This window comes from Rhinichthys klamathensis, unplaced genomic scaffold (genome assembly GCF_029890125.1).
Source record: "Rhinichthys klamathensis goyatoka isolate OS25496 unplaced genomic scaffold, OSU_Roscu_1.1 h1tg000249l_1, whole genome shotgun sequence".
Lineage (NCBI taxonomy): Eukaryota > Metazoa > Chordata > Actinopteri > Cypriniformes > Leuciscidae > Rhinichthys > Rhinichthys klamathensis.
In genome coordinates, this window is record NW_026606771.1 from 797053 (window position 1) to 809171 (window position 12119).

Sequence of the window (12119 nt, forward strand, 5' to 3'; positions counted from 1 at the left end):
GGGTGCGTCAGGTCCTTGACATTGACCGCTTTTACAACCTGGTCACAGAGACTCTGATTTGCTCCAAGTGCCGCCGCAGCTACCTGTCTTGGAATAGGTAAATTACTTGAGCAGCTGGACATGGCCCATCGTTCTGAGTTTAGGGTCATTCTTACCCGCCGGTATGTTACATTATTGTGTGATTTTTGTCAGTTGCTTATCCATGTATATTTAATTTATTTCTTATTACAGATATGCCTGTGACATCAGGGTGATACGCCTCCTACGGGAACGTGGTCTGGGGAATGGCCCTGTCCGACTGATTGGCCAATTGAAAGAGAACCACAGTGAAGAGTGGCTGAAAAGGGTTGCGCGGTATACCAGCGAGTGTGCTTCTTTTACCAGCAAAAGTTGCCTGATGCCACCAACATTTGAAGAGCCTCCCCAACCTGTGGCAATTCCCAGCTATAAGTGGCTTTCAGTGGTGTACAGCCAAGACATCCTGTTCAGGCTGGAGGATATCAAGGCTAGTATCACCTCCACTTATGGATCCATCTTAAAACTGGATTCCACCAGAAAGGTACATCTTTAATTATTATTGTATTGAGGTTATGCAAATTCTATTTATATTTAAATCTAAATAGAAATGGAACCTCAAATGAATGAACAACTTAAACAATAACATAAGATGGAATGTCAAATTGAGGGACATTTCAAAGATGAAAACAAGAATAACATTGCAGAGATAACCACTATTTTTTTTTAGGACATTACACGCATAAGCTCTATATTAATGCAATAGAACCACTGAAGGTGTTGCTACTATTGGTTTAATATATATGTTTGTTTTAGATCACTAAAAAGCTCTCAGGACCGGCAAAAGGCACTGCACAGTGGCTGACATCCGTTGGTAACGAGATGGGTCAAGTGCTCATCAGTGTCTTGACTGCTGGTGAGGGACCAGGTTTGGATCTTATGGCAGCTGGCTTGGTAGACAGGTATGTTACCTGTAATACATTTTCACTTACATGTAATTTAACTTGTCCTTAGTTTAGAATTTACTATTTACAATTTGCATTTGTAATTTACTGTTGTTTGATGATGAAATTCTTTAATTATTTTTGATAATTATTTCTCGCAGGTATAAAGCTGCAGGTGTAGACCCTCCTGTTGCTCTCTATGTGGACTGTGGCTGCTGCAAGGATGTGGGTGAGACCAAGCTGAAGGCCAGATTTGCTGGATGGCCTAACTTGATTGTTCGCCTCGACATCTGGCACTATATGCGACGCCTGGCTGTGGGATGCACCACTGATGCACACCAGCTCTATCCCACTTTCATGGCTCGCATATCAGCATGTATTTTTGAGTGGGATGCTGCTGATGTCAACAAGTTGAGAGAGGCAAAAAGAGCACAGCTAAAAGAGCAAGGCCTGATGGCTCTGACGGAGAAGCAGCTAGATCGGCACATAAAAAAAGAAGAGTTAGAGCTGCACTGCAGGAGGAGGACTCGTGGAGAAGACCAAACCATCCGGCTGTTGGATCAGCTCATCAGTGAGCTCATCAGTGACAAGGGTAAGGATGCCCTTGGTGTTCCTCTTCTGGACCCCATCAGAATGCAGCACATCTGGCGTGTTCAGAAGAGACATGTTAAGTGCATTCAGGACCCACCTGGTGTGGCGCTGTACACACAGACTGGCACCATCACCAAGGGAGGAGTGCAACTGCAGACACTGCGCTGTGCCAGAGGTTCTACATCTTTGGAGTCATTCCACTGTCACTTAAACCGGTTCATTCCAGGTACGTGCAACTCAATAATGTTTATGTTTAACAGAAATACTTGACCTTATTCCTTTTTGCCGTTTTTTTGTGTTTACTTTAGGAAACAGTGCAAACTCGCTCAACTTCCAGATCTACCTACTAGATGGGCTACATCGCTGGAACCACAACAGGGCAGCAGCTGCTCTGGAGGCAGAGACCTCGGGCCTGCGCACATACTCGGGCGAGCTGGTTCACAGCGTGAATAAAGATTATGAGAAGGTTTTTGGCAGGAAGCTGATTCCTTCTTTTACACCACCCGCAAAGTACACAGGTATTCATATTTAATATTGTATGTTTATGCTCATAGTTCTTTCTCTGTTTCTATGTAGTTTTTTTTTTTTTTTTTTTCAATATTGGTTTTGCATTTTCAGGTGAACTGATTGGAGTGCAGTACCTGTTGAGGCAGAACAATGAACCTCTACAGTGTATGGCGCCAGACTCCGAGGAGGCAAATACATTGCTGGAGCAGTTGGAAGAGCCAGTAGAGACTGATGAGGGCTTTGAAGAACTTGAACATATTGAGGTCACTCTTGCCGATTTACTTTTGGACACATCTGATATGATCTCAGTGCTACCTGCTTCTTGTGCTCCTGAGCTTTCTGGTCAGTCCGCTCCTCCTGTCCAGTCCACTCACCTGCTGGGGGTCCCATCTGCACCCGCTCCTCCTGTCCAGTCCACTCACCTGCTGGGGGTCCAACATGCATCTGCTCCTCCTGTCCAGTCCACTCACCTGCTGGGGGTCCAACATGCGTCTGCTCCTCCTGTCCAGTCCACTCACCTGCTGGGGGTCCAACATGCGTCTGCTCCTCCTGTCCAGTCCACTCACCTGCTGGGGGTCCAACATGCGTCTGCTCCTCCTGTCCAGTCCACTCACCTGCTGGGGGTCCCATCTGCACCCGCTCCTCCTGTCCAGTCCACTCACCTGCTGGGGGTCCCATCTGCACCCGCTCCTCCTGTCCAGTCCACTCACCTGCTGGGGGTCCAACATGCATCTGCTCCTCCTGTCCAGTCCACTCACCTGCTGGGGGTCCAACATGCGTCTGCTCCTCCTGTCCAGTCCACTCACCTGCTGGGGGTCCAACATGCGTCTGCTCCTCCTGTCCAGTCCACTCACCTGCTGGGGGTCCAACATGCGTCTGCTCCTCCTGTCCAGTCCACTCACCTGCTGGGGGTCCAACATGCGTCTGCTCCTCCTGTCCAGTCCACTCACCTGCTGGGGGTCCCATCTGCACCCGCTCCTCCTGTCCAGTCCACTCACCTGCTGGGGGTCCCGTCTGCACCTGCTCCTCCTGTCCAGTCCACTCACCTGCTGGGGGTCCAACATGCGTCTGCTCCTCCTGTCCAGTCCACTCACCTGCTGGGGGTCCAACATGCGTCTGCTCCTCCTGTCCAGTCCACTCACCTGCTGGGGGTCCAACATGCGTCTGCTCCTCCTGTCCAGTCCACTCACCTGCTGGGGGTCCCATCTGCACCCGCTCCTCCTGTCCAGTCCACTCACCTGCTGGGGGTCCCGTCTGCACCTGCTCCTCCTGTCCAGTCCACTCACCTGCTGGGGGTCCAACATGCGTCTGCTCCTCCTGTCCAGTCCACTCACCTGCTGGGGGTCCAACATGCGTCTGCTCCTCCTGTCCAGTCCACTCACCTGCTGGGGGTCCAACATTGGTCTGCTCCTCCTGTCCAGTCCGCTCACCTGCTGGGGGTCCAACATGTGTCTGCTCCTCCTGTCCAGTCCACTCACCTGCTGGGGGTCCCGTCTGGGTTACCTGGACAATCTACATCTTCAGAGCAAGTTGTAAGAGAAATACCAGTATGCTTCTTGAAATACTTCAAATCTAATGTAATACTTCCTCCTAGGCCGTGGATGAACAGAGTTTGGCAGGAATGGATCGTGTTGATGAGCTTGCGGAATACTTGGTGGAGCTAAGAAATGAAAAAGGCCTCACTCTTACCAATCAGCAGGCCAGCACCATTGTGGGTCTTTGGCAGAACTTGGAGCAACACGATAAGGACCGGATTTCTTACGCTGCTCGACATCAGGAGAGACTGCTCACTGGTCGGTTTAGGTCTCCGAAAAAGAAGGCTGTATTTGCAGGAGTTGAAAGCACAAAAAGGTGTGTACTTGGTTCTACTGGTTCAGCTGCTCAGTGGCCAAACTGCAGCCGTCTTGTAGAAACAATATTTATCAGATTGTGCAACATTCATAATAGCCCCAAGAAAATTGGACACCAAACCCTTTCAAGATGGTCACTAATTCTAAATGATTATAAAAAGATTCGACAGCTCATTTTAATCAAAGGCATTATTATGAAAGATACAACTCTGCAACTTGTTACTGTAAATCAGACCACGTTGATACAGTGGCATAACAAAAGATTCAAGGCACAAGAAGTTGCAATTCTGATGCAAGGGTTGGTCCTGCCTGATGAACGCCCTGTTGCCAGTGAATCACTACTCCCAGTAAACACTAGGCCCACTCAAGTCACACCACACATGCATGAACACACTTACAACATGCCACCTGACACGGCTGGGTTGGCAAAAACCAAGCTAGTTGTCAAAGATAGAGCTGAGCTGAGAACCATACAGCCAAAACAACATACAGCTCAGCCAGGAGTTTTTTACATGCCACTAATAGTGCCACCAACCACAACAGCAAGTAGCATTCTGCTTCTGCCGCCACCCCAGACCACTGCACCCAGTAGAGTTTGCACACCACATTCTGAGAGCACAACTGGCCCTTGTCAAATGCAAGACACTCCACAAAAAGAAAAGCGTAAATACACTAGAACAGTCACATCCAACAGATGCACTAAATGTGGAGAGCCACGCACCACAGACACTGGCCATAGCCAGTTCAAAGGCAGAATTTACTGCCCAAACAGGGAGACCCTAACCAAAGAGCAGTGGCTTAGAATGATGAGAAAATAGTACATCATTGTATTTTATGTTGTGAAGATTTTGTTTTTATTATAGTAAAATATTTAGTTGTTTTGCAAAACTAATACAGAAATAATTGCATTTTTATTTGATTTTTTTTTTATTTATTTTTTTTTTATTCAATTTGATTGTGATTCATTGTGCTGCCCACAACATATACACAAACTGTTGTATTTGTTCTAGGTTAATGGGTTGTATATAGTTCAGTTCTGTTTGTTTGTTTTCTTTTTACTTGTAAATAGTGATTTATTTTAAATACCATACCAAACGTGATTTGTTTGTACATATTTTTTTGAATGTTGTATATTTGTATGTATATTATAAAGTGTACATTATATGTTTTATATTTCGACGTGAAAAGAATAAAAAATATTTTTTAAATATTTTATTGATCTGTTTTATGTTTATTGTTTTGTTAATGGCTGATAGTGACAGTGATGTGATATAGCAGGCTTAGGTGGAGTGTTCGAAGTCAAATTACATAAAAGAAGAGATACATGCAGAATGCCCATACTGTTTATTTATTTTTTAAATCAAGGTTACAGTAATAGGTGGTAGTTTACTATTAATCATTATTAGATACCAGAGGTGGGAGTAAGTCACACATGTGCAAGTCACAAGCAAGTCTCAAGTCTTAACCTTCGAGTCTCAAGCAAGTCCAAGTCAATTTTTTATAAAAGCAAGCAAGTCAAGTCAAGTCACTGCCTTATGTCAAGCAAGTCAAGTCAAGTCGTAGCTTGGGTCACAAGTCACTGGCAAGTCATACAAACGTTTGATGATTTCACTGAATTTATATATTAAAATAAGTTAAAACTACATAAGTTGTGGACTATGGTTTTATTTGCAACATTTTTTTTAAATATGCATTTCCACATACAGCTGAGTGGTTACTACAATAAAAATCTAAAAAATAAAAAATAAATACAATTTCAAACTACATAGCCTAAAATGTAAATGTAACTGAAATTAGGCCAACATTAAAGCATGAAAAAATAAATATGCCTCAAACATTGCAGAAGACCATTAAAAGGTATTAAACAATTCACAATTCAAGTATAATGGTTCCTATGCCACCAAATGGCATTCTTCAAACTGGCATCCCCTTTATATAAGTTATGTAACAGCCGTTGGCATTTAGCCTATTATGAAGCTAAAACCGCCAATAGGTGGCGGCAAATCACCGTCTTAATGTACGAGTCATAGAAGCAGTCAACTGATTTGTTCAAAATGACAGATTCGTTCTGGAACTAAGCAACTAGGTCACTGAATCACAAATACGCATAACTCTTTCTGTGGCTTGTTTGGAACTATTGTCATTGGAGAAATAGAGCAAAAACAGAAAATATTTGGAATATTATGTCTAAAATGTCACATCACAATATTCACTCTTTGTTTACTGAACTGTTTTATAAAATCATCACATTTGCAATCGCGCCAATAATCTGGAAATATTTTTTTATATATGTTATAATTATGAAAATAACTCATACTAGGGCCATTTTTCCGCCACATTTTGAATTTTGGGTGCATATAACAGTTTTTTACAATCACTTTGTTACTATTTTCAGAACCTTGATGTCATTTTTCACAACTCTAGACACAAAACTCACAACCAATGATCAAAAAGCACATTTTTCAAAACTCTAACCCTTTTCTCAATTGCTTGGATACAATACACATAAAACTTAGATCATTTGTTCATTCAACAAAGATCACCTGTTCAATATGACACAACTTAACATCAAAGTACTACTATTTCAAAAGGCAATTCACAGATTACATTTCAAATGAGTGTCTATTCATTTCCTTACAATGATCTAACTATCAATTGATACAACTGCTCAAAATGATAAGTAACTGTTGCATTACTCTTAATGCATAGTTGTATGGAAACAGACACACAATCTTCATGTTTACAGTAAATCATGAAAGTTTCAAGATAATGAGATTCATTGTCACCAATTAGCATGGCATGAACCAATTAGACTACAATATCCATGGATGTAGCCTAATATTTTATCATACTGTAATGCTTCATCAGACACTGTGTCTATGGTGCCAAATACTGTACCACCTTTTCAGACTATGTACAGTATTGACAGTACAGTACTGTATAGATGCAGGCCCTTGTAACTGCGTGTCCAATTCTGCCAATCACAGCAGAGCAGTGTCAGGCCTGGACTCGCCATGCCAAAGGTTTTTTCCAAGATGTCATTTTCCAACATCCATTGTGATGTAGATGAGAACCTGTGGCCAAATCCACAACACAGAGTTGATGACAGTGTAGAAGTACAGTAATCACTCCTGTTTAGTTTCTTACAGCAAGTTGAGGAACACTGCATTTGATGTTTTACAGTACTGTCTTTTCTTTTCTATTTCATAGCTAATTATTTTTGCTTTGATTCAAAAAACCATGTTGTGATTGTACTGTAGTGTTTTGCATCAATATATTACAAACTTTGTTCACAATGATTCCACTGTGTCTGTAATATTCTCTCTACTACTGCAGTACTTTTACAGAGATGTATTTACTGTACATGTAGTACCATAATGAAACCTGTATCACCTATTTTGCTCTACAATATTTAATGATTGTACGAACAATGACACAGTGAAACTATCGGTTGCTTGTGTGTGGGTGATCTATAGTTATGTTTCAATGGTATTTCACAGTTAATTTGTTTTTTGAACCAATGATTGTGCAAGTGCAAGATTTCTTTAAAGATGTGAATGCGCAATGCAATGTTTTGAACATTAGACAGCCTGTGTTACAAGTGATTATCGTTTTGAGTTTTGTGTCTAGAGTTTTGAAAAATGACATCAAGGTTCTGAAAATAGTAGCAAAGTGATTGTAAAAAACTGTAATTCTGCTGGCATTTTTTGCCACCAACCCCCTGATAACATTAAGAGAAACATAAACGACAAAACTAAGTTTTCTATATTGTTTTTCGTCATTGGAAAGAACAACATTTTTGGCTTTAAAGCATGATTTAAAAAGAAATGTGGCAAATGTTATACAAAACATATACCGACATTAATTATCATTTGAATATTGACAACATTAAGCTACATTTGAAAACATAATTGTGTATAAAGAGGCATGCTGTTTTGACCAATAGTATTCTCTCTAGATTTAAAGATAGTCAAATTAACTATAACAAACAGGTTAAACAAGCCATAGCTTAGCCTACTTTTAGACGTGGTGAATGAAGTTCGACTGTTCGAGGTTGTGATGGTCGTCCGATATCCATTGCCAGTTATTATGCGTACAACAAATCTTCTTGCATGAATATGGTCATTTTCTAGTGTTTATATCCAAAAAGAAACGATGCAGGGAGATGTTTTTGTTTTTAGCGCGCTCACCGCGATGTAGGCTATGTTTTTCTGGGCTTGTGCAGCGTCACGCAATCGCGCAGAATCTGATGACTGACGTCAATGGTTCCGTTGCTTTCATTTTGTTTATCAATGGATGTTGCGATGATTTATATAAAAATGTATATCAAGTCATTCTCGAGTCATACAGTTCAAGTCAAGTCAAGTCTCAAGTCATTGGATCTCAAGTCAAAGTCAAGTCGAGTCATTTTCTTAATTTAGTCAAGCAAGTCTCAAGTCCTTAAATTTGCGACTCGAGTCTGACTCGAGTCAAGTCATGTGACTCGAGTCCCCCATCTCTGTTAGATACTCCTGCAATATATCAGTACACTAAATGTTCTTCCATTCTACCATTTGATAATACTGGGTCATCAATGCAGAGTGTTTATAAAGTTAGATAATTGGGAAGTCCCTAAAAATGTGGTTCAGTACCTCCTTTTGATCAAAAGAAGAAAAAATTTAAATGCAATGTGTTAATAATTAAATAAATGGTTAATTGCCTGCAAGCTGAACTGCATCCCTTATATTGCACTAAATAAATCTTGGTTCGACTCCGGCTCGAAGGAGGTCTTTTTCACAAGCAAACATTTCATTGGCCATGCTTCTCGACGAGGCTGTCAGCGCTTGAGTTGGTAGTCCAGCATTTTGCAATCGCGACCGCCGCTGGAGGGCAAAAGCTCATTCCCTGACCGGGAATCGAACCCAGGCCACGGCGGTGAGAGCGCCGAATCCTAACCACTAGACCACCAGGGAAGGTCTGCTGACTCTTTCCCGTCAAGCCTGGCTGTGTGCCTCTACCAGATTTTGCAGCAACTGCTCAAGCAAGACCACTAAGGCTTGAATTTTCCTTCAGGAGAGGATACTTCTCTGACCCTGGATCACAGTTATTCCACTGAGAAACTGTCACAGGCTCTGTAGGAATATCCTAACAGCACCACAACTTGCCATGAAAACAAAGCAACCAAGATCCCCAACATGTGACGCCTCCAACTTGAAGCTTTTTATAGCAGGCTCCTCATCAGACCCCTTCCTGACGTTGGCTCCAGGCCTGTTGATGGCATGAGATAAAGTAGATGTCATGACAGGCCTCTGCCCAGTCGGACACCAACAAGTCGTGTGCATAGTTTTTGTTATTATTATTATTGGATTAGTTGAATAATATTTTAAATTGACAGTCCAACAATAGGCTGCTTTGTCAGTGGGATAACGGTTACCATACAATACCATGCGTCTTTTCAGATGCATTGCATGGGTACTGTAACAAGGACCTTGCTTTGCGACCAGTTTATAGTGTCTATTATGCCAGCACAGGAATGGGAGGAAACTGAACCCCCTGGGCGAGGCAAATGAGAGCTCCCTCCGATGAGCCTGATGAAATTGAATTCAGTAAACAATCCCTTCGGATCATTCCCATATTCTTAAAGGGGGGCGGTCACACACTAAAAGCCAAAGGGCCTGCTCGAGGCTTGAGGAAGTTCCCATATGGTCTAGCGGTCAGGATTCCTGGTTTTCACCCAGGCGGCCCGGGTTCGACTCCCGGTATGGGAAGTTCGTGTTGTCTTTGCTTCACTTATGGAAACAGCCAGGACGTCTCTCTGTGCCACTAGCACTTTTGGCCGGCAGTTGGAGCTTACGAAACCTGATAGGTTTAGGTTCTGTCCCTAACCGGTGTGCCTTCGATAGCTCAGCTGGTAGAGCGGAGGACTGTAGGTGGCAAATTGGCAATCCTTAGGTCGCTGGTTCGACTCCGGCTCGAAGGAGGTCTTTTTCACAAGCAAACATTTCATTGGCCATGCTTCTCGACGAGGCTGTCAGCGCTTGAGTTGCAGCATTTTGCAATCGTAAAGTATTTGGGCCATTGGGGAATATGTATTCAATATTTAGTAATTACAAATTAATAACTATTGATACGGGTTTGACCCAGATAACAATACATGTTAAAAATCACCCGGCAAAGGGGGTTACGTCGCCAATCTGTTATGAACGACTGAATACAATGGATTTATAATCAATTATTCATACAGATCGGCAAGATAGATCAATTTTATTTATCAATAATCAAATCATAACGAATTATAATTCAATATTCACATACAAATTGTCTAGAATATATAGATTCTCAGGATACTCCTCAATGGAATTAATTAGTATCGAATATTCTGTTTGTCCAGCAAACTGGTCATGGATCTTCATCAATTTCCACAGAGAAATTACCTTTAAGAGACTCGCAGGAAAAGACGATCTTTACGGCCGTAAAAGATAGCTTTCCTGTTTTGTCACAATACTATTTAAAGTATTATACCATTTCAAAGCTTGTAGCTGATCGAAACATTTAAGTGATTTGAAGTATGAGCACAGGCAGAATCAATCAATTAATATATGTATTTAATAAAGGTGATTACGTATACGGTTAATAAACGTTACAAGGAATAAATGTATTTACAAACACAATAAAACATCGAGGAAGGAGAATGCATATAGAAAGAGAGGGAGAGAGCTGGTGAGTTTGGCAAAATTCATCAGACACAGAACCGTTAAGAGAGACAACTTAGAGTCAAATCGTACCCTAATTAGGGCAGGCAATCTTAGCAATATTTAGATCTCGGTAAGAAACGAATACTTGCTGATCATGTTCTCTCGTGTGTGTGTGCGTGTGTTCCGGACCCGGTCAGAGGTCCTTTCCGGCGCGCCCGTGTGGCGGGATGTTCAAATCGTCTGTTGAAGGTGTTGCCAAAGAAATGATTCAAACTAAGTTCATTTCACTCGCTGGTGAGAATGAACAAAGGAGAATACAAAAAGGAAAATAAAACTGAACTAGACAAACAAAGGAAAGATGGGTCATCGCATGAACACGAGGTCCCGATGGACCAAGGAGTCACATGATGAAGGAAGGGAGAGTCCAGAGTACGAGCGAGCGAGAGAGTCAAGCGCGTGTCACATGTTGGAGGAAGAGCAGTCCAGGGTACCAGCCAGAGAGGGAAGACAGGGGTACCGGCCAGAGAGGGAAGACAGAGCACAGGAAGAGCGAGTCCAGTTCTCTTTAAAGGAACTGGAGTCCACACCTCTGAGGTGCGAACTGGCCAATGACATTCAACGAAACTCTTGGCGGCAAAATTCTCTTTGTCTTGTCAAAGCTAAATTATGGCCGCATTCACAGGTTTTACGATCAGTCAGAATTTGTTCAGAATCATTTCAAAGATGGTAAAACATAGTAAAATACATTTTATGGCTTGTTCAATTACATAAATGACCTTGTCAGCTCACAAGGATTCTGAACATAGGAAGAAAGACATTTAAGGAGAGTTATATTGCAAAGTTACATTAAAAGCATAATTAACTGCCCTTTTAGTTTGTTTTAAACTAACACACACTCATAGGTCCCTTCATAGGACCTGGGCAATCGACAAACATAACAACATATCAAATATACCTCAGTAAATGTCTTTAAATGAGGAGAGTAGTAAAAGTTCATATATGTGTGTGTGTTTGTATCTGCGTGCATTGAGCACCCAACAGGGGGGGGTTCTCTGGAATTCCTTTGAATCTTGGACTACGTGAGTGGGAGAATGCAGGGTTAGTCTCTGGCGAGTGTTCCAGGGTCGTAAAAGTGTTAGGAGCAGACTTGTTGGCACCAAAGTCCAGTAATTTTCATTAATCCTAAAAACTTTGGGTTTTAGGAAGAATGTGCTTTATTTGCGTTCAGGACAGAGTCAATGATTTACCCCAGATACCTTACAGTCCCCCTTTTCGTCCGATGACGTCCCTTTGTGGACATCATCGGACGACACATCACAATGGGCGGATGGCAGGTGAATCATGACTCATGCAGCAGGTGGTTATTAGGGCTGAGGATTCAGCTCTATGAGGTTCGAAGCTGCCTCTGGCCTGGTCTCTGACTTGGCACCCCCTTTTTGCGGGTTTCGTCCGAAACCTTTCGTGAGCTTGGCTGAAGATGTTTGCATCTCGTTCAGTCTCCTGTATAGGATGAAGGCCAAGCCCAGTGTCAGGGTGTG

General features: G+C 42.4%; 1 protein-coding gene and 3 non-coding genes across 4 annotated transcripts; 3 read left to right on the forward strand and 1 right to left on the reverse strand.

The window, feature by feature from the left end:
- The first annotated feature begins 1234 nt into the window (after nucleotides 1-1234).
- On the forward strand, nucleotides 1235-10369 carry LOC130100891 (uncharacterized). The gene is made up of 5 exons (XM_056266542.1): nucleotides 1235-1776; nucleotides 1859-2068; nucleotides 2169-2320; nucleotides 3652-3850; nucleotides 10278-10369. Exons 1-5 carry the CDS (start codon nucleotides 1260-1262, stop codon nucleotides 10367-10369), a joined length of 1170 nt encoding a protein of 389 aa, XP_056122517.1. The 5' UTR covers nucleotides 1235-1259.
- On the reverse strand, nucleotides 8788-8859 carry trnae-cuc (transfer RNA glutamic acid (anticodon CUC)). Its single transcript has one exon. It is a non-coding gene; the product is annotated as a tRNA-Glu (tRNA).
- On the forward strand, nucleotides 9583-9654 carry trnae-uuc (transfer RNA glutamic acid (anticodon UUC)). The gene has a single exon. It is a non-coding gene; the product is annotated as a tRNA-Glu (tRNA).
- Nucleotides 9780-9866, forward strand: trnay-gua (transfer RNA tyrosine (anticodon GUA)). Its single transcript is given in 2 exon segments — nucleotides 9780-9816; nucleotides 9831-9866. It is a non-coding gene; the product is annotated as a tRNA-Tyr (tRNA).
- Nucleotides 10370-12119: the final 1750 nt, after the last annotated feature.